At 39.5% G+C, this 22,767-nt stretch overlaps 2 protein-coding genes and 1 non-coding gene across 3 annotated transcripts in view; all 3 read right to left on the reverse strand.

The window, feature by feature from the left end:
* Positions 1 to 7,150: 7,150 nt before the first annotated feature.
* Positions 7,151 to 7,254, reverse strand: LOC127740790 (small nucleolar RNA R71). The gene has a single exon (XR_008001648.1). It is a non-coding gene; the product is annotated as a small nucleolar RNA R71 (small nucleolar RNA).
* Positions 7,255 to 10,716: 3,462 nt separating this feature from the next.
* Positions 10,717 to 14,134, reverse strand: LOC107459463 (uncharacterized). The gene is made up of 3 exons (XM_016077693.1): positions 13,903 to 14,134; positions 12,501 to 13,786; positions 10,717 to 12,387 (listed from the first exon to the last, which is right to left on the reverse strand). The coding sequence occupies exons 1-3, from the start codon at positions 14,132 to 14,134 to the stop codon at positions 10,717 to 10,719; spliced, it is 3,189 nt and encodes a 1,062-aa protein (XP_015933179.1).
* Positions 14,135 to 19,698: 5,564 nt separating this feature from the next.
* Positions 19,699 to 22,767, reverse strand: part of LOC107459464 (replication protein A 70 kDa DNA-binding subunit D-like) — a 12,840-nt gene continuing 9,771 nt past the window's right edge. Inside the window, exons 3-11 of the mRNA XM_016077694.2 lie at positions 21,933 to 22,200; positions 21,735 to 21,831; positions 21,466 to 21,593; positions 21,297 to 21,381; positions 21,044 to 21,158; positions 20,732 to 20,889; positions 20,377 to 20,500; positions 20,104 to 20,286; positions 19,699 to 19,992 (exon numbers count right to left, since the gene is read on the reverse strand). Coding sequence (XP_015933180.2) covers positions 19,699 to 19,992; positions 20,104 to 20,286; positions 20,377 to 20,500; positions 20,732 to 20,889; positions 21,044 to 21,158; positions 21,297 to 21,381; positions 21,466 to 21,593; positions 21,735 to 21,831; positions 21,933 to 22,200 — 1,452 coding nt within the window. The remainder of the gene's footprint in view (positions 19,993 to 20,103; positions 20,287 to 20,376; positions 20,501 to 20,731; positions 20,890 to 21,043; positions 21,159 to 21,296; positions 21,382 to 21,465; positions 21,594 to 21,734; positions 21,832 to 21,932; positions 22,201 to 22,767) is intronic.

The following is a 22,767-nucleotide window of genomic DNA, read 5'->3' on the forward strand; positions in this document are numbered from 1 at the left end:
CCAACTTCAAGCCTGCCAGTAGAGCTTCGTACTCGGCTTGGTTATTTGAGGCAGGAAACTCAAACTTTAAGGAGAGCTCTAGTTGAGTTCCCTAATTTTTTTCTAGGATTACTCCGGCTCTGCTTCCGACTTTGTTTGATGAGCCATCAATGTAGAGGTTCCAATTGGTGGGGGTGTCTGGGGTGTCGGTGTATTCTGCAACGAAGTCGGCCAAGTATTTGGACTTGATGGCTGTCCGAGCTTCACACTTAAGGTCAAATTTGGACAACTCGACTGCCCATTGTAGGATTCTTCCCACTATGTCTGTTTTTTGTAGAAAACTTTTTATGGGTTGGTTGGTCCACACTCTATTTGTGTGGGCCTGAAAGTATGGTCGGAGTCGTCGGGAAGTGAGTATAAGGGCGTAGGCAAACTTCTCTATCGTTTGGTAATTTATTTTAGCCCCTTGTAGAGTCTTACTAATAAAGTAGATGAGTTGTTGCCCTTTTTCGTCGTCTCTAACTAGGGCTGAGGCTATTGCTTGACTTCCTACGGCAAGGTATAGGATCAGTTCTTCTCCTTGCCGGGGTCGGGTAAGGATGGGTGGTTACCCCAAGAATGTCTTGAAGTCCTAAAAGGCTTGTTCACATTTTGGGGTCCATTCAAACCTCTTTTCTTTCCTTAGTATTGCATAGAAAAGGGAGAGATCTCAAGGCCGACCCAGCTAGGAATCTAGATAGGGCCGCTAATCTTCCATTTAGCTACTGTACCTCTTTGACGCGGGTCGGGCTTTTCATGGTGAGTATGGCTTGGCATTTATCTGGGTTTGCTTCGATCCCTCTCTGGGTGAGCATGAAGCCCAAGAATTTGCCAGCTTCTACCGTGAAAGTATACTTTACGGGATTAAGTCTCATCCCATACTTTCTTATGGTGTCGAATACTTCGGCGAGATCGGATAATAACGTTTCCTCTCTTTGTGTCTTTACCAGCATGTCGTCGACATAAACCTCCATCAGCTTTCCGATGTGATTGGCAAAAACTTTATTCATCAACCTCTGGTACATAGCCCTGCATTCTTGAGTCCGAAGGGCATGACTATGTAGCAGTAGTTTGCTCTTGGGGTTAGGAACGAGATTTTTTCTTGGTCGGGATGATACATTGGAATTTGGTTGTACCCCGAGTAAGTGTCCATCAAGGAAAGGTACTTGTATCCCGATGAGGCATCGACTGGTGTATCTATATTTAGGAGAGGATAGGGATCTTTTGGGCAGGCTTTGTTAAGGTCAGTGTAATCAGTGCACATCCGCCACTTTCCATTTGGCTTTTTGACCAGTATGACATTGGCCAGCCATAATGGGTACTTTACCTCCCTTATGAACCCTGCCTCTAACAAGGCATGTACCTGTTTCTCTACGGCTTGTGATCTCTCCTGGCCAAGCTTCCTACGTTTCTGTTGTACTGGCCGAGATCCACAGTATACTGCTAATCTATGGCACATTAGTCCAGGATCACTACCGGGTATGTCTGCGGCCTTCTATGCGAACAGGTCGGAGTTCTTTCTTAAGAACTTTGTCAACAGTTCCTTTAAGTCTTCTTTTAGGTTCGCCCCTATGTTTGTTATTTTGTCTTAAGTATCTCTGATATAAACTTCTTTGGTCTCACCTTCTGGTTGAGGACAAAGTTCTTCGCGAGCTTGGATTCCACCGAGTTCAATAGTGTGGGTTTCTTTTCCTCTGGGGTCGCCTTTAAGGTTCAGGCTTTCATTGAAACAGCGTCGCGTGAGTTTTTGGTCTCCCTTTATGGTGGAGATCCCTTCTGGAGTTGGAAACTTCATGCATAGGTACAGAGTGGTGACCACCGTGGCGAGCTGATTTAGCGTTGTCCGACCTTTGAGGGCATTGTATGCGGAGCTCACATCGACTACGATGTAGTCTATGCTTAGCGTTCTAGACCGTATTCCTTTCTCGAAGGTTGTGTGTAGTGGGATGTACCCAAGTGGCTGGATAGGGGCGTCTCCGAGCCCGAATAGGCTATTAGGATATGCTCTGAGCTCTTTTTCTTTTAGGCTGAGCTTGTCGAAGGCAGATTTGAATAGGATATCTGCATAGCTTCCTTGGTCTACCAATGTTCAGTGGAGATTGTTATTGTTAAGTATGATGGTAACGACCACGGTGTCATCATTCCCCGGGATGATGGCTGCAGCATCTTCTTGAGTGAAGGTAATAGTTGGGAGGTCGGGTGACCTGTCTCCTTCTTCGACATGGTACACCTCTTTAAGGTGTCTTTTGCGGGATGACTTAGAGACCCCTGCTCCTACGAATCCTCTGTTTATTATGTGAATATGTCTCTCTGGGGTGTGAGGGGACGTTCAGCTCGTCCGCCCTCTTCGTCCCTTCTTCTCTTTTTTGGTTCGTCCGCTCTGTTGGCTAAGAACCGATCTAGTCTCCATTCTCATGCCAATTTTTCTATGACATTCTTCAGGTCGTATCACTCGTTGGTAGGATGCCCGTAGATTCGGTGGTATTCGTAATACTTTGTCCGACTTCCTCCTCTATTGTGTTTAATCAGGCGAGGGGGTGGGATCTTTTCAGTGTTGCATATCTCTCGGTAAACATCCACAAGAGACACCCGAAGAGGGGGTGTAGTTGTGGTACTTTCTGGGTTTCTCAGTAGGTCGGTCATCTTTTTTCTTGGACTCTTTATCCTTGTCTCGAGGTGGGTAGGAGAATCCGGTCTTTGAGGTTTCTCCTAATCAGAAGTTCTCTTCCATATTGATGTACTTTTCTGCCCGTTCTTGTACCTCATTCAGAGATGTTGGGTGTTTCTTGGATATGGAGTGGCTAAAGGGTCCTTCCCGTAGACCGTTGATGAGTCCCATAATCGCTACTTCTGTAGGAAGATTTTGTATGTGAAGGCATGCTTTATTGAATCTCTCCATGTAACTGCGGAGGCTTTCCCGATCTCCTTGTTTAATCCCTAGCAGGCTTGGAGTGTGCTTGGTTTTGTCCTTCTGGATGGAGAACTTGGCTAAGAACTTCTTGGCGAGGTCATGAGGCATGTGATCGACCTTGGTGGCACGCTGTCGAACCACTTTATCACCATTTTGGTCAAGGTGGTCGGAAAGGCTTTGCAACGCGTCATGTCTGAGGCATCCGTGAGGTATATCCGGCTCCTGAAGTTGCTGAGGTGATGACTTAGGTCGGATGTACCATCGTATGGGGTCATGTCAGGGGCTTTGAAGTCCTTCGGGACTTTAGCCTTTATGATTTCTTTTGTGAACGGGTCTTGGTCCTTGTGGGGGCTATCTTCGCGGTTGGACCGAACAGTTTTAGTTTTGAGGTCGGTTTCGAGCTTTAAGAGTTTGTCTTCCAGCTCTCGATGCTGTCTTGTCTCTCTCCAGAGATCTCGCTCGGCTTCACGCTGACGTTCGGCTTCTCGTTCAAGTTGTTTGAGACGATCCTGCTGTTCTCGGATGGGGTCTAAAATCTTCCAATTTGGAATTAAAATCGTTAGTAGGGTTATTTTCCACGGTGGTGGGATGACTTCCAGTGTTCCCTGGCCAAGGCTGCCATGCCCGACTTGTTGGAGCTCGAGATGCTGCTAGGCATCGATCACCGGAGGGGGTGGTACCTGCAAAAGACTCTGATGCTTAAGTCAGTACGGGCTTTAGGCAAGTTTTTAGTAGAATTGGAGTATGAGTTATATCTGGGTGCTCCAGTGTATTTATAGTAATGCTTGATGATCTTCTTTTGAGATAAGTTGGTTATCTTATCTTATCTTTTGGAAAAAAGATCTTTATCTTTTAGTCAACCGCCTTCTTGTGGGTGGTGTCCTTTTGTTCTGGGCCTTCTTGGTCCTCTATTGCGGTCTTTCGAGCTCTTTGTAAAGAGGTCGGTAATGGACCAACCTTTCAAGAGGTCGGTTTATTTACTTTTAGGCCAACTCGGACCTTGTAGCTCGGACCGTGTATGAACAAAAAGGAATTGTATAACTATATGGATGATGTTCGGCAATCCCACATTGTGGAAAGGGATCCTACGGCAATGATTAGTTATCCAAAGGGCATGACGAAGATGGATCTATTCGGTAAAGATGGCCACATGCGATATGATTATGAATGCTATAAAGATATCTTGGCATTTGATTCCACTTATAGAAAGAATCTATATAATAGGCCTCTTGTTATATTTTTTAGTACTAACCACCATAAACAGACTATTACGTTTGGTTTTGATTTGTTAGAGGATGAAAAAATTCCACCGTATAAATGATTCTTTAGAATTTTTTTGGAGGTTATGCAAAATAAAGAACTAAAGGTTGTTTTCACAGATGGTGATGAGGCTATGAAGAAGGCTAGTCTGAGTGATTTCTCTAATTCTACTTATCGACTCTGCTGTTAGAACGTTGCTTGAAATGCACTATCAAATATAAAAGACAGTGATTTTTGTGCCGCATTAAAGATGGCCGTGTACGACCATTTTGAGATTAAGGAGTTTGAAGATTATGGGCCAAAATAGTTGGTAGCTTTAGATTGGAGGGTAACGACTAGATTGAAAGCACATACGAGAAGAAGGAGTAGTGGGGGTCTGCGATAAGTTTTGCGGGGTCTGCGAACAACATCGAGATGCAAGAGTGTTAATTTATCACTGAAAATTTTTTTAAAATCTAGAAACTGCTTGCTTGAGCTGGTAGAGAACTTGGATTATTTTGTTAAGGATTTCCACAATAATGAGTTCATTGCAGATTACAAGTAGTTGTACATTAATCCCGTGTTGACGGCCAATTTGGACTCTCTTGAGAGGTTGGCGAGTAAGCTGTACACAAGGGAGATATTCTCCGAGGTCATGAAATGAATCGAGTGTTGGTGCATGATAGTTTTGCAGGAGGATGATGCGTGAGCATTTTATACCCTTTTAACTATCATTTTTTAGTTGTTTTCAGTTAGATTTTATTTATTTATACTTGATTTTAGTGCAAAAATTACCTTTGGATGCTACTTTGAGTTTTTCTTGTGTTTTTATCATTTTCGGTGAAATTCATAGCAGTTTGGAGAAGTTTCAAGCAAGAAAGGAAAATGCTGACAGCACCCCCCTATGCACTGAACGCCCACCCGGCGTTTCACGCTAGCAGTGGGGCATAAACCAGAATCATGCGCTTCCTCCCCTAGCATTTAACGTCTATCTCTGGGGTTAAACGCCAGCAGCGGGCCGTTTCACACCTATTTGGGCCTCCAAGTGGATTTAGCACTTCTTAGTTTTATTTTATTTTCTTTTTGTAATTTTTATTTACAAAATAATATCTTTTAGGTCTCGCATTTATTATTAGGATAGTATTTAAAGAAAAATATCACTGAGGTTTAGGATCTTCTTCCTTCTGCACTTTTTCAGAATCCTGTTTTCTCTGTAATTTATGAACAACTAAACCTCCTGGTTAAGGTTAGGAGCTCTGTTTATTTCTATGGATTAGAACTATTATTCTTCTATTTTAATTAACATTTTGATTCAATTCTAAGGATTGTTTTCATTCTTAATCTTATGAACTGGGTGGAACGAGAGTATGACCATTTTCTACATGAGTTCTTGTGATTCTCGAGAGAGTTATCTCACTTGAACTACAACTGGAAAACATTCCTCTTAGACGGCTAATAACACAAACTGATGGGGATAAGCAACATCTATTTAGCCGGGTTGGGGTGATTAGGGCCTTTGTGGTATAAACTAGTTTTCCTGAACTTCACCCTCTAATTTGAATTGAGTGACTACAAGAGTGGTGGTTGATGAGGGTTAGAGGAGATTAAATCACTAAGAGATTATGGTTTAATCACTTATGGTTTAACGAATCATTCATTATTAAAATAGTCGGTAAGACATTTTAATCCAGAAAAAGTAAACATCTCCGAGACCTTAACTGTTGTCTTGTATTGCTTTCACACCAAACTGTTTATTGCTTTCTTTATTTCCCTTGCTATTGTTTATGCGTTTACGACAACAACTCACCAAATCTCTTTTTTGACTCGCCTGACAAAGTCCAACAAGATAACTATTGTTTGCTCAGTCCGACAATCCTTGTGGGATCGACCCTCACTCACCTAAGGTATTACTTGGATGACCCAGTGCAGTTGCCGGTTAAGTTGTGGATATTCCAAAAATTCGCACCAAGTTTTTGATGCTGTGGCCGGGGATTGTTTGTGATTGACAACTACCAGTTGTCTTGTTACTTAAATTAGGTATTTTTCTCAGTTTTGTTGATTCACTTTTTCTTTTAATTTTCGATTTTTGCTTTTGTTCTTTTTTTAAATTTTCGATTTTTATCTTATTTATCTTTCCCTTTAATTTCGAATTTTGTTTTATTTGTTTTATTTTCATTTAATTTTAGATTTTAAGTTTGGTGTCCCCTTAGTGTTTTTCCTTTCTTTTTGAATTTCAAAAATTTTTGAACCCTTTTCTTTTTAATTTTTAAAAATTTTTAGGTTAAATTTGCACACTTATTTTAGACTTCTTTTATTAATTGTTTACTTTGTTTTGTTTAATTTTTTTTTACGTAAGATATCTCACTGGGAGTCCTCTATACTCTGACATAGAGACTCCCACTTTTTCTTTGCCTCTTGTTGTGGATGAGCAAGAACAAAGACAAAGAACCCCTTCTCGAGTTTGATTCTGAACCTGAGAGAACCTTGAGGCGGCGTTTGTAACAAGCTAAAGCGTACAAAGCCAGAGAGAATCTCAAGGAAACCTTTGAGAAAGAAGTTGAAGAACCCACTATGGCAGCTAATGGAGGGAACCCGAATGCTGAAGAGCAAGCAAGAAAGGTGCTTGGCTCATACATTGCACCCACACCTGGCTTTTATGGGTGCAATATAGCTGTACCTACTATTGGTGCCAACAACTTCGAGTTTAAGCCTCAACTTATCACTCTGGTGCAGCAGAACTGTCAGTTTCATGGACTCGCGCAGGAGAACTCCAACAAATTTATATTTGAATTCCTGTAGATCTGTGACACTGTTAAGACAAATGGAATGAACCCTGAGGTCTACAAGCTCATGCTCATCCCTTTTACTGTAAGGGACAAAACAAAGCAGTGTCTTGATTCTCAGCTCAAGGAGAGCCTAGACATGTGGGCCAAAGTGGTCACTGGATTTTTGACCAAGTTCTTTCTATCCCAGAAGCTGAGTAAGCTCAGAGTGGATGTCCAGACCTTCAGACAGAAAGATAGAGAATCCCTCTATGAAGCTTGGAAGAGATACAAGCAGATAATTAGGAGATGCCCTCCTGACATAATTTTAGACTGGTCCAGGCTGTCGTCATTGGATTACTCTGCAGGTAGTTCTCTACACATGAAGAGGATGCCTGAAGAAGCAGATAAGCTCATTGAGATGGTTTCCAATAACTAATACCTGTATACCTCTGAAAAGAACCATGTGAACATTGGGACTACTCAAAAGAGAGGAGTCATAGAGGTGGATACACTGGATGCTATTTTGACTCAAAATAAGCTTATGTCCCAACAAATAAGCATGATCTCTTAGCACTTGACCGGGATGCAGGTTTCAGCTATCAACACTCAAGATACATCCTATGGCATGACTGGGAGCTACCCTCAAGAGGACATTTGTGACATTCCCAGCCCACCATGGAAGAAGTAAATTACATGGGAAATTTCTCTAGAAATTCCAATAATGATCCCTATGCAAATACTTTTAATTTGGCATGGAGGACTCATCCTAACTTTGGGTAGAGGAAACAACAACAGAAGCCCCAACAGAGCTTCAACAACAATCAGGATGGAACCAATCAAAATAGGTTCAACAACAGGCAGTTCCAACCCTCTTAGCAGCAGATGGAAACTTCAAAATACAGCCTCTCCAACTTAGCCACAATAGTCTGTGACCTTTCCAAGACCACTCATAGTTTTATGCAAGAGACTCGGTCTTCAATTCGGAACTTGGAAGTGCAAGTGGGTCAATTGAGCAACGGGATACCTAAGAGACCTTCCAACACTCTTCCAAGCAACACAAAGATAAATTCAAGCGAAGAGTGCAAGGCCCCCCCGATGGGCAAGGAGGCCGTGCCTAAAGAGGAGCATGCTGTTGAGGATTTGAAGGAGAAAAAAGCTCAAGATGAGATTGACAGTGCACTCGTACACGCCTCAGTAGTGATGAAAGAGCTTGTAGTACAACACATTTAGAACGTGCAAAAAGAGACCAATGATGAGCAACTTGCTCAATTCTTGGCAATCTTTAAGAAGTTACAAATTAATATTCCTTTTACTGAGGGGTCAGAGAAAAAGACCCCCTATATAGCCTGTTTGAAAAGCATATTCTCTGTCTATCTTTGTGCTTTTTGGCAACACAGGGTTCAGAAACTTACAAAAAAGTGGTGAATGTAATCACGAAGATGTCTAAGGAGTTAGAGTACATGTGATCCATAGTAAACAAGGGTAGACAATCTCAGGCTGCTAGCAATCATATTAACGTTGGAGATATGCATATTATAAGGTCAAAAGGTGCTCCACAAGGTAGTACTATTGCAAAGAATGGGAGACGTTGCAAAGGTGTTTTGGGTTTGGCCATGACCACCACAACTATGTGGCCAATGAGGAAGACAATGCCGATGAGATTTGCTTCTGTATATATAACATCCATGTTACACCCCATAATCCGAACTTTAGATTAAGCAAACTGTATCTTAAAACTGTCTGTTGTGTGCATTGATTTGCCATTGATATTGATATTTATGTTGTCATATGTTTCTCCCTTTGCCAACATGCCAGTTTTGTTGTAGGAATCGGGCTCCATGTCGAGGCAAAGTCAGAGCGATGGTTGGAAATATGGGTAGACTTAGTTTTTGCAAGACTGTCAACTTGTGATCCTCAAAGATAAATCATGTTCTCTTGTGGTGTAGTCCTGCCTTCTAAAGTTGTTGACATAAGGATGTCGAGTTTTCTTTTTTATAAAATTTTATTTGAGATTTAATGTTAACTATTTTGTAATTTGGGAGATAGTATTGTATGTTGTTAATCTTATTAAAGACCAACGGGTTACCTTTAGTTCCAACGTGTAATATGATGGTCATGGAGAGATTGTGATCTTTGTTAAATTGCTTGTTGGTTCCTGCAACTAAAGATTTATGGTTGAATTGATTGAGTTTCATGGTATGCTACAAACTAGTTCTGCAATTTAATAAATGGAATTGCATTATTTTCTTTTTTACCATGGTTCTATTGTTGTTTTATGTTGATTTAGATTGAAGTATTCATGGTCACTTATGTTGGCATTAGGTTTCCTTTAAAAGAGAAGTTGTTGTAAGTTTTTCTTAATCAACAAAGCAAAATGGTTTTTGTTTTATGAATTTTAGTTCTGCTAGATTTACTAATGTGAGCGTTAATGGCCTTTTTTTTGCAGCTTGTGTGGCCTCTATTTATATAATATTATTTCCAGCAGATTTTGTTCGAAACATACTTTTTTATTGAGAAGGGGGCTAGAGGCCCCAAAACAAAAACTAACTAGGCATTCACAACTCTAGCAAACACCATTTGTCTCCTATCAGCTTCAATCGTTGGCACCAGAAAGGGGTGGTGGAGGCGAGACGAATCAGTGGAGACCCGCTGGAAGATTATGGGCATGCTTGGCTAGAACGTCGGCACTGAAATTGGCTTCCCTCAAGACGTGGTTTACTCAGAAGTCACCTGGATTTGCTTGGAGATCTCTAAATGCACGGATGAGGGAGGTGCAGTCATGGAGGTCCGTAGAAGCATGCTACAACAGATTCACTGCATAGGTAAATTCTGTCTCTACTTGTACCATTTCCATTCCCATACCAATTGCAATTTTAAGACCTGTGTAAATTGCCCATAGTTCTGCATTAGTGATGGTTATCTTTCTAATATTCATCATGAATCCTACCATAATTAGGTCATTTGAATATCTGAGAATGCTGCCACATGAGCTAGAATTTGAATCTCTACCATAAATAATTATTTAAATAATTATATTAAATAATTAAATCATATTTAATTTATTAATAATTACAATAAATAATTATATATGTAAAGTATAATTATATTATATATATAATTAACACATGTCTAAATATTATTGGTTATTATGCAAAGAGAGCAAGTATCTCTAAGCAGGGTCTCAACAACTTTAAAAGACGTGAAAAAATTTTCTTTTCTTTCACTCTAATGCTAAAGTCTCTCCTTTTTCTGACACATAGTAAATGAGGTTTCAATTTTGCTTACAGTTGGAATTGCTCTAAGTCATTAAGTCATAAAATAAAAAATAAAAAGGACAGTTCGTGCATAAACATCCCACAATTAACACTGTACTAGTTTTGTCTCCCGTGCCAAGCACGGGCATTAAGATTATAATTGTAAATAAATATTATTCAATAAAAAAACGAATTAAATTATTTAAAAAAAATGGTTGTGGCCAGCAAAGTTTATGATTGGGAACATCAAATAATCATCAATGATGATTTAATGGTGGTGGATTGGTGTGAGATTTCATAAAATGACTCAACGTTCTCGACGGATTACATGCTATCCAAAATTAAATAAAATTGCTAGCCCATTAGAGTTTTCCTTTAAAAATAATTGTTTGTATAGATATGTATTATATAAAGAATAATATTTAATATGTAATTACGTAAGAGAAAAATGTTCTTTATTTATTCTTTAAGAGTTAGAAGAACTGCGTACCGAAAAGATTACAGAAGGAGCACATGAGAGGTCAACTGATCAAGGGAGAATGTTAGGTAGCATCCCGGTAAAAACTTCTCTATAGACCACATTAATAGTATGATTTGAAACTTTGCCGTTAGAATCAACGGATAAAATCTTCAGTCCAGAATGCATGCTGACCCGAGAAAGTGCAACATAAAGCTGACCATGAGTAAAAACAGGCCTCGGAAGATAGACACCAACGGTTGACAGCGTTTGACCTTGGGACTTGTTTATGGTCATCGCAAAGCAAAGAGCAACCGGAAATTGGCGTCGAGTAAACCTGATTGGTAATGTATCGTTATTGGGTGACATGTTCATCCTGGGAATAAATACAACATCACCAGTATTACGACCTGCTAAGATGACGCACTCAATGATATGGTCACCAAGATGTTTAACCTGCATGCGCGTACCATTGCATAGTCCATTGGATTGGTCAATATTGCAAAGAAGCATCACAGGAACACCGATTTTAAGAACTAACCGGTGTTGGGGAATTCCTGAACAATTTAGCACATTCAATGATTCGGTGCTCATTGTATATAATTCAGATTCCAGGTGACCATCTTCACTAATTAGTGTATCAGAGCTCAAGTATACCCTCTCGTTGCCAGGGATCAAAGACATCACATGATTGTTTACTTCATTAACGACATCAAGTGTTGGTGCTAATATACTCCTACCCTTAAAATAATCCACGCTAGAAGAATAGATTAAGATGTCAGGATAAACGAACAACACCAAATCATGCAGACAGGGAGACTCAACATTAAGCAGCAAGTTATCGGGTATTCTGATCACTGATTCGCCATCGGCATTGTCTCCGATTAACCCGTCACCAACTTGAAGCAACCATGTAGCAAATTCCTTCAATTGTACACCATGGATATCTCGTGATCCACGGGATAGTCTCATGTTTTTAGTTAACTGCAACACTTGGCAAGATTTCCACAAGTTCGAAGCATTAATACACGAGTGAACGATCTCTTCCCGAGAACCACGAGGAATCACAGGCAATATCTGACGGAAATCACCTCCTAGAACAACAATTTTCCCACCAAATGGGGCATGAGGAATATATCCACGATCAAATCGAAGAACATCCTTAAGGCATTTGTCTAGCGCTTCGAAGCAAAATTTATTTAACATAGGTGCCTCGTCCCATATAACTAATTTTGCAGATGAAATAAGATGCGCGAGGGGTGTGGCTTGCCTTATATTACAAATAGAGTCCTGGTTAACACTGAGCGGAACCTTAAAGCGTGAATGAGTAGTTCGCCCATTAGGCAACAATAGAGCTGCAATGCCACTGGATGCAACATTGAGGACAATATCACCCTTAGACCTTATCGAAGCAGACATCGCATTCCATAGAAAGGTCTTACCAGTTCCACCATAACCACAGACAAAGAAAAAACCACCAGCGTCACGACGAACTGCATTTGCTATTGTGTCGAACGCAATGCGGTGGTCTCGATTCAACCGGGAAATCAAATCCACGGCGACACTTGCCAATTCTGTCCTATCAAAATTTAGCTCATCAGAAAAGATTGTGTTGGAAGGTTCAGGTAAACCAGCATAATCAGGAAACGGCATGTCAGGAAAGTCTTTCAAGCTCCGACCATTCGGCTGCAAGAGTTTTTCAATTTCGGCAAGCGTGATGGACTTAATCTCATGAATAGAACACTAGAAACCTAAAAGCAAAAAAATGCAACGTAGTTACATAAGAAACAAACTGGACACGATGACGAAGGGAAAATAAAATAAATGCATAACAAACTGCAAAAGGTGGAGAAGACCGGACGTTTTTGAATGGAGTGGTATGAATTTAATGCGAAACAGTAACCAGATAGTAAAAGCAATCCGGAAACTTTACCTAAGTGATGTCTTCCAGAAGGAAGCAAGTTGTCCACGCAATGTTGCCAACATTTCTCCCACACCATGTCAGGACGCACAATGTTGTTCGACATCAAAAGCATTGCAAACAACCTCCTGATATAATTCGGTGATGCCCATGAGCTGGCTTCATTAATTGCATCAATAAATTCCCTATCATCCTGCAATAACCCTAGGGCATAACAGGCCTCTTTGAATGTATCGTACACAACCCCACCAACGGAACGCACATCAGCAAATGTCTGGCACCCTTTTTGATAATTCAATAACATACGAAGGTAGTACTCCTCTCCATGCGAGTGAGGAATATGTGTGAGACGACCTATGACATTCCCTTGCTTCTGTGGCCTCCACATATACCCTTGCTTGTCCCAGACAAAAAATGACGGCATCTCCGCGTAAGTCAGTGTACGGGCCAGTTCAAAATTCTTGTTAGCCTTAAACCAACCAATAAACATACTATCCTTTGAGACCGCAGCGTCGATAACATTCTCAATAAGCTGGTGATCTTCGTACAAAACATTCTGTTCATTTGGAAGATGGAATGGAAGGCGGATGACGTTAGGCTTTTTGTACTGAATCTCAAACCCGAATAGCCGCCAGAATGCCTCACACGCTGATATATACCGACAATCATAGTAGTTTTGGATTTCATCTACAGTGACATTAGAACCAACTGAATCATGCAATCGGAAGAACGAAGCTGTGACACGATCATTACCTTTGTGGACATACTTGAACAAATACTTCATAGCAGACGTCTGGCAAGTATACTCAACATTTATGTGGCAGCCATACTTAAGGAGCAATGTTGCATTGTATGGGACAACAAACCTATTGTCGAGATTAACATTCCTCTTGCTTGTTGAACGACCATTATCCGATCGTTTATACCTGGGAAAACCTGTACTGTCTATGGATGTTTTCTCACAGAAAGGTACTGGATAAAACTTGGAACACCTCCCATTAACCATACACGGGCTACTCATGTTCAAAACCCCACATGGTCCGTGAATCATGAATTTTTGGACTAAGATGTATAGCTTAGGTTGCGTGTGTTCGTCGGGTATCTCAGCCGATATATGATGGTCGATATCCTCAGATGATCGAGGCTTCTCGGCTGGTTGAGCAAACAATAAAATATGACAATGGGGAAGACCACACTTTTGGAATTCAACTGTGTACACAACTGCAACAAACAAAATGGGAAAAAGCAAAAAAATATGTTAGGGGGCAAGTCGACGTTGATGGGAAAATAACAAATGTGTTAGCGCGACATTGTAAAAAGTGAATGGAAAAACTCACTTCTTTTAGGCTTTCCGAATATGGACCCATCCTTTAAGTCTTTCATCAAGACATCTAACTTGATTTTGAAAACCCTTGATATGATATCTGGCCTGTCACTTGAGTTTAATGAATAGGCCGCAACGCAATCTTTAATCTCGGTCCACTCTGGGTTACATGTGATAGTAATGAAATAGCTAGGGTATCCGGCATACCTGCAAATAGCAAATGCATCTTTGCAATTGTTGTACATGTATCGGGGACCACCGACAAATGAAGACAGAAAGATAACTCATTTTCCAATTCTTGCAGCCTGTGTTTCACCCTGTATGAGACACTCGTGTAGGCCTTGCAGTTGATGGGAACAAAACTTGCTCTGGTGGAACCTGTGATATTGTAATCTTTCCGCTTGTACCATAGTGTAACTATCAACCAAGAATTGTTGGAACAAACGTCTTGACTTGAGAAGCACTTGCGACTCATGTGATCTCATTTGGATTCGAAAAGACAAGAACTCCCTCATGCTAATTGTTTCTCGCATATGTAACTGTTGCTTAGATCTTTCATCGGATATTAAGATATCACTCCGAAAACCATTTTCTCCGTACGGAAAAAGCAAGGGGTACTGTAGTGCAAGATACTGCGGATGATTAACATCAATCCGTTTCAGAAGGTTCGAATGTGTCTGAATAACAACGTCCCTCGAAAGGTTGTCGAAATCAAAGTCACCTACAATAAGAGCAGCAACTTCAGACGCTGATGGCAGATTATATCTTCTACCATCAGTATTTCTCTTCTTGATAAGACGAAGCTGTAGCAGAGTCGTTGAATCTTCAGTGAACCTTTGCCTAGCATATCGGAAGCACTTAGAAGAGAGTTGTGGGAATCAAGCATGCTGGTTAGATCCGCTACAATGCTATGATCTATAGCTTGGTGTTGATTAGACATGCTACATTAACCCAAAAATAAAATTAAACAACATAAATCCAGGTCATGCAAGAATCATATAATACAGACATTAAAATATCAAGATACCATAACAACCACATACTTACCCAATTGCATTAATCCGGTTCTGGACTTCATTTTCTGTATCATAAAAGTAGAGCTGAGCAAACTTGGGCTTGGTAGACTGCTGTGACAACAAACTTCCAATTGAATGGTAATTTTGGCCACTTATAACAAACATGCGGGGGGCGGAACCCTTGTTTAGTGTGTACTGAATCTTGCCAGCCATAGATGTGAACGAAAACATACTATTAAAGGCCCTGATATGTTTCTGGTAATGCAAAGCTCGTTGATCATCACCATTCAACAACACCCACAATAATGGTGGCGGAACCGGCAACAAAGGGAGAGTAACCTTTCCACTCATACAACAAATAGCAAATAATATTGTGTTATTGGCTCCACCTTTCGCAAGGCGCTCGTTCATCCACATTTTTGCCCCACAAAAAACACAACTTTGGGTGGGTTGCCCGATTGACCAAACATCTAGGGAACATTCAAAATATATAAAAAAATCAAGTGTCACATGAGTGTAATAATAGGTCAAAATATATATAAACTCACAATCATGTTCATTGAGAATGACACCTGGTTCAATAGAAGATGCATTGAAAGCTTCTGGTTGGTCATCGCTAGCCTGAGTCAAATGCAAAGGTGAAGACGGACAGAAATGCGAATAGCCAACCAGACTGCATGTTTGATAAGAAGAAGTTATCAAATATCAAAAATAAGTAGCAAAAATTTAGAGGATTGTGATTAAAGAGGAGGAAATTTAGGGAAAACACCCATGCCCAATGGTGCCTACAGGTGAGCCTCGGCAAAAAGGTGCCATGGCAAGGAGGAAAAACACCGCACCAACTTATACGGGGATATTGGTTAAGTCTTTAATTGCAGCATAATCCCCGGTTCCAGAGTTTCAAGTAAAATGGCACTTTCAGGCATTACTCACGTGGTAGGTGTTACATAACGATGTTGTTTGTCACGGGATGTTTCGACGTTGCATGGTGAGGAACCTGCAAGGAAAAAAGAGGTGTTATCCATGGAGGGAGGATGCAATACCGTGGTCTGGTGCAGATGCAAAGAAAGTAACTAAGTGTAAAAAACAAAACAGAGCAGCACTGGTGATCCCAAAAATAAAGAATAATAAAAAAAGTCGTTGCTGTCAGTGTTTTAACCGTGAGATATAATACCGTTATAATAGAAAAAAGTAAAAAATACTTATTTTAATAATAATAAAAAATATATAAGACAGTAATGCCATTTTTAATATTATACGTCAAATATTTGTTAAGCAGGTACTGATTTAGTTCTCAGGATTGACTATGCTTGCCTAATCCTTGTTTTATGTGCGATTCCAAAAGAAACGATGAATTCTAAAAATAATAATTTTAAATCAGCAATAATGTTTCCAAAGTTAAGAGAAGGTCAAACGAAAAAAAACTAAATCTGAAAAAGTTAACAATATTTAGCGTGTCATACAATGATTAATCATGATAATGACCATAATATAATATATAAATTATATAAAATTGAATATATCATACATGGCATGTTCTCTATCCTTTATAATGACCGTATGCTTCTTTATAATATACTATTCTATCTATATAATGACCATAATATAATATATATCTATAAATCTATAAATTATATAAAATTGAATATATCATGTGAACTAAATTTATAAAATAAAACATTCCAAATAACAGAGAAGATAAACGATTTTAAATGAGAGAAAAAATTAATGATTTAATATAGTTGGATAGATAAGCGTTTTTAATTCATTGGCTAATAGACGACTGAGCATATTACGTAATTTAAAATTAGCCATTTACAATCAACACATTATTTTTAGACGACTTAATCTATTTCGATTAAAATTAAAATTATAAAATTAGAAATAGTAATTAAAATAGATAAATAGATAAATAAAAATATTTTTAAGAAATCGCTCCCTCATTTTTTAACAAATTTAAATAGATGAGAAGACTAAATACGGACCATCATTACCGTACTCATTAGGAAATAATATATTGGAAAAGACACCCAACGTATATTGAAAAGTCAGAGCTCACCTTGGCCTGTAGCAACAGCGACGAGATTTTTTGGGAGCAGGCCGATGTCCTGTTGGAGGGGCTCAGAAACCCCTGTGTTGGGGTTAACTGCAACAACAGGAAAGCTTAGATCAAAGTTAACAAATAATGCATAATCATACCAGCAGAGCAGCAAGGTTAAGAGCACGCAGGATTGTCAGCAGAAAATGATATGTCTCCTATCAAGCGAAAGTATGGATAACGGCGAAAAATAAAAACTGTAGCAAAAAATTGTCGCGAAGCAAGCGGAGAAGTATGCATGGCAGAACGACAAAGAAACCATTCTCGGGGCCGGATGGGCTAAGCGACACGTTGATCCGGCGCCTGTTGTGACCAAGCAATTTCATCCGTCGTTGTCGTGCGAGCCTGGCTTCGGGTTCCATGGAATCCAGGCAGGCAAACCGCCTGCCGAGGGCGAGGTTTGTCGGATAAATTTGTTTCAGCTAATCAAACTATTTGTAGACATGTTCAAAATAGGCTCCCGGCAGGCATGACAGGAAAGTCCACACGCAATGACAGAAGTCTACATAGATTTGGGGATATGGAGGAAGAACAGGATAGGTATATCATGAATAATGTCAAAGTTCGACTATGAAAGGCACATGTGTTCAATCGCTTGAATAGTCATTGACCATTAAGGAAAATAGATCACATCACAAAGGTATATATTTATTTAGGTAATGTTTATGAAGAAGATTGTCATAATAAAATAATAAGAAGAAAGGTAATTTTCACTTTATTGTACCCAATTATTGCCGAGAAGTATTCAACAGCATTATTCATTGGCAGTCCATAAAATTAGTCAAACATAGGTTGTTTTATCTATTCTGACTATTCAAGGAGTGTTAAATGAATAGGATGCTGAAGTTAATTTTTTATAAAAAAAAAAGAGGAAAATATTTTTAAGACTCCTACTAACAAAAACTGTATAAAAAGAACCATGAAGTTAAAGAAAATTTGGCAAGGACCATAGAGCAGGCAAAATAAAAGGTCTGGACTATGGAGAGATGAGAGGTTAGAGCGCACTGAGATGGAGGTCGAAATTAAAGGATGCGCCGGCCCACCATAGCAATGTTGGCCCCAGCCACATGCAAAGCGTTGCCGGCGATAAATTGCGGTGGTCACGCTGGGAGGATCCTGCACCATTGCACTCACCCGTCCCAACCTGATTCCGCACTCATTACGGAACCATTTTTATTTTTTTGCAACCTCTATTTCCATTTCCCGGATACACGCTCATTTGATCAAATTTTATCATTTATAATCATACCTTATGTTCCCTACTTTGTGGTTTTTTTAAAAAAGTTTAGAATACTAAGGAATCCAAATAAAATTTGACTTAGATTCCAATTGTAAAATATGAAGTTAAATAAAGAAAGAGGAAACCAAGTTAGCTGTGAGGGGAAAATGCTTATTACAGAGTCATAGTTACACTTAATTGTAACATAAAATAAGAGTAGTGGAACATGAAATAAATTAGAGAAGTTTTTTAGACCCTGTTTTGATATAGGCAAGAAAATAGAAGAAAAGAAAACAACATGCAAAATTTGAGAATTAATAAATAAAGATAAAAAGGTATATTCATGAATTTAATATTTAAAATTGAGAGCTAAATTTTTATTAAGAAGCAAAGAGAAGATTTTATAATTTTAATCGCCTAATAATAAAACAATAAAGATCTCGTAATTATTTTTGTTTTAGTGTATTTTATCAATATAATAAAAACTTATAATTCTATAGATTATTAATCTAATACATATATAATGTTTAAATGTAAATCTTTATTATAACAATGTATTTAATCAATTCAGAATAAATATAAATCAATAATTATTAATTATTCATCATAATAGATTTAGGGGTAATATTATAAGTACACAAACATATTGTAGAAGATAAAAGAAGTCGAGCAATGTGGTTTAGATTAATATCCAAAACGGGCATTGGAACTCATTCTTCAGGCTCAAAAGCAATAGCGTGAATTCTGCATTGTTCGGGGAGAATACGAACTCTTGATTCATGCAGAGTTCTTTGGTGCATTTGGGTTAATATAATTTTTTCTTGTTTTTTAGTGCTTAATTACAATTTGGATGCTACACCATAAATAAGAGTTGTTTATGTTGGCATAAATAGAAGCTCAAACATCTTGTTCTAGTTAACCCATGGAAGGATGAAGACTGCGAACAATCCTCCCACGTGGAGACATACAATGTGCATAAACACTAATAGGAGTGAACAGAAAGAGTTGGTGAGGGAAAAAGACATAATGCATAACATGTTAAACACACCAATAAGATTTTGATTACCAAGCAAAGTAGTGACATGAAACATGAATGGCATTACAAATCCTAATGGAAGCATAAAAACAACAACCGATAAACCAAAGGAAGCGACAAAGCGCGGCAGAAATCATGGGACAAGGCGAGAAACCCTGCCGAGAGCTGCCATTATATATAACACCATGATCGACCAAAGTAAATCACAATGATGACAATGTCACAATGGATCAACATGTCAACGTCTAAGTCACATTGCTAGTGTGAGGGTGGAAAAAAAATTGGAATGCATCAGTTACAACGTAAATTAAGTTGTTATCATGTTGATATAACGAAAGAGTCAGAGCAGTTTATTAAACTCTAAGCAGCTGGGATTTTGCTAAGCAGCTGGGGTTTTGCTGTTTTTATTTTAGACTCTCTGGTATGGAAGGATGAGGGCCTCATATGTCCCCTGCATCAGGGTTGGTGACATTCCCTAGGACGCAGCTCTCAAAGGCAGGGAGGAGACTCTTGGAGGCTGAGGGTGTGGCACGGGATGAGAAGTCGCCGCCGGATCTAATGCAAACCCGCTTAACAGGAGTATGTGTAACCACGTGGGCAGCCCCGTGACCAGAAACTGCATCAGAATTGGGACTCGGAGTGGTGGTGGATCCACGGACGCCGAGTATGCTCTCAGACCCAACCAAGTCACTGCTTCGAACAACCGCAGCCGTGGTCAATTTCTGCAGTGCATCCTGGAACATATGATATTGTGATTGTAAAGTGTTAAGGAATACAAAAAGCAACAACATTTGAATAAGCAATGGTAATTGAAAGTCCTCTGTGGAGCACTCAACGACACACACCAATTTAATGTTCTTTTCTAAAGCAAGTGAGGAGATAATGTCTGGGTCAGAACATATCCTTGAAACGGTAATCACGCATGGCTGAAATTTATTTAAGCTATCATGCCTAACAGTAAGCTTGAACAGAAGTGTCCTCCCAATCAGTGTATTAAGCTCATCTGGGAAATGGTCTCTTCCATATCCCTGGTTGTTGAACAGTAAAAGCCAGTAAGTTGGCAACTTAAAATATCACAAAATATCATAGCAAGAGCAAACGAAGTAAGAATAAATAACCCTAGCAAGCAGTCTGGTGCGGATCTCAGCGGCAGTTAGACCTAAGAACTTTGACGCACAATTCTCAAATAGAACAAAAGTTGCGGTATCTGACTCATCACCAACACGAACCTGAATGCAGAACCTTTATCCGCATATACAGAGCAACAACAAAAAAAAGAGGGGGCATGTTAATGCACCAGCAAATAGTCAGTCCATATTCAACAACAAACACGTAAGTGCAACCGGGCTGTTAGATGGAACAAACCCCAAATTTAAGAAACGCATCCAACCGACAAGAAAAAGAAAGGCTAATGTATGTGAGTTTAATGAATTAACACAAGAATAAACCAACCCCACATAAGGGGATACAAACCTGGGGGCAAAAACTGTAGAGTAAACATCGCACTTTGCACAATAAAATTGGTCAGTAAGTGCCTCCAGTCCTTGTGTGCATTGCCTGCAAGCCTTGTACCACCATGCATGATCCCTGTCAATGTCGATTACCGTTCCACATGTGACGAAGGTTGATTTCTGGGAGCAGAAAATAGTCACAATGAAATGAGCTGTGTATCACACTAAAAAAAGGAGTCATGCATTTAATTGTTTCATGATGGTAACCAGAATGAATGTATTTAAGTTGGTGTCGCAAAAAAGCCATCGAGTTCAAAGCACCCAATGAACACACCTCAAGAGTTTCCTTTATTTGATGTATGGTAGCATAAGGGGTAAGGCTGAGAAAATCTTCAGATGGAGAATGCCTCACAACCCGGCCAATAACTTCAACGCTGGTGCTGTGCTTGCTACCAAGTCAAATCAGCCTAGCATAAATCAAATTAACAACATTACCATGTCACAAACAATACAGGAACAGTAAAAGTTGATTGGAAAACAAAAAAGGTGGGGAACAAATAAATAAAGGCTTTGTTAAAGAAACGAACTTTTGACAGAATTTCTTAACCACTTCAAGATTAGCATTAACCGTGAGCCTTGTGGTGTAGTTTGTGTTGGTTATAGTCATAACACCTGAAAATAAAATGAAATCTGATTAGATAAATAGATGGTTTGATATAAAGAGGTTCATATATAGTGGGGCACTGTTAAATATACCATTGTAGAACTTCATCTTGGCAAATTGGAGCACAATTATAAATTCAGTGGCCTTGTTCGCATCAAGAAGAGTTATCAATTCAGAGGCATAATTTTCCCACAAGGTGCATGAAAGCTTCTCACTGCCACTTTTGGGTGCACACGCATTTTTTTATCGGGTTTTACATAGCACAATGATGATCATTAGATAACACAATTTGAGGAAAGTTTCAAATGCAACGTGGGCAAGGTATATAAGTGTCTATGCATAATGAGATGAAAATACTTACCTCAGATCATCAAGCTCGATTTTCATGTAATGTGACTTCCGATTCCTATATTCAAAAGGAATCAACTCACTCTTTGCGGACAGTAGACCAACAAAATCTGCTCCAGGAGTAAGCAGACAGTTAGCAAGGGCAAAAAGATGTTATGCTAGGTAAATGACGTAGATGTGAGTGGCACAATGACAACATCAAAGTGCATACCAATAAGATATAAGTCATCCTTAACGGATGATAAGATTTCCTTGGTTGCCACGAAATCAAATGACTCAATTGGAATATCCATGTCATCAGCACCAGACACCAATGTGTCCCTCTTAAATATGATCCGCATGCTAAGCTTGGTGGGTCTGTATTTCTGTGTGTTTGAGTCCATTGCGAAGTTGCCCACAACAAACACCTTTCCCTCCTCAAGGATAGGTTCAAAAAGCCGGTAATGGACAGACCGGATGAAACAATGGATCCGAGTTCCCTGACAACGGTGCAATTAAAAAATAATGAGATCAATGATATCAGGGAGATGAGAAACTTCTGAAAGGAATACCATACATAACTCAACAAAAGGCAGGAACCTTGGGGCACGAAATTGTGATCAATACTTTTCACAACTCAAATAATCCCCGGTGATGAATCCAAAAACTTGGTGTTCAATACCATGGCATAAACACAACTTCGCACAACTAACCAGCAAGTGTACTGGGTCGTCCAAGTAATAAACCTTACACGAGTAAGGGTCGATCCCACAGAGATTGTTGGTATGAAGCAAGCTATGGTCACCTTGTAAATCTTAGTCAGGCAAACTCAAATGGATATGAATGATGAATAAAACATAAAGATAAAGATAGAGATACTTATGTAATTCATTGGTGGGAATTTCAGATAAGCGTATGAAGATGCTTGGTCCCTTCCGTCTCTCTGCTTTCCTACTGTCTTCATCCAATCCTTCTTACTCCTTTCCATGGCAAGATTAAGCAAGGGTTTCACTGTTGTCAGTGGCTACCTCCCATCCTCTAAGTGGAAATGTTCAACGCACCCTGTC

Source organism: Arachis duranensis, chromosome 7 (genome assembly GCF_000817695.3).
Source record: "Arachis duranensis cultivar V14167 chromosome 7, aradu.V14167.gnm2.J7QH, whole genome shotgun sequence".
Taxonomy (NCBI): domain Eukaryota; kingdom Viridiplantae; phylum Streptophyta; class Magnoliopsida; order Fabales; family Fabaceae; genus Arachis; species Arachis duranensis.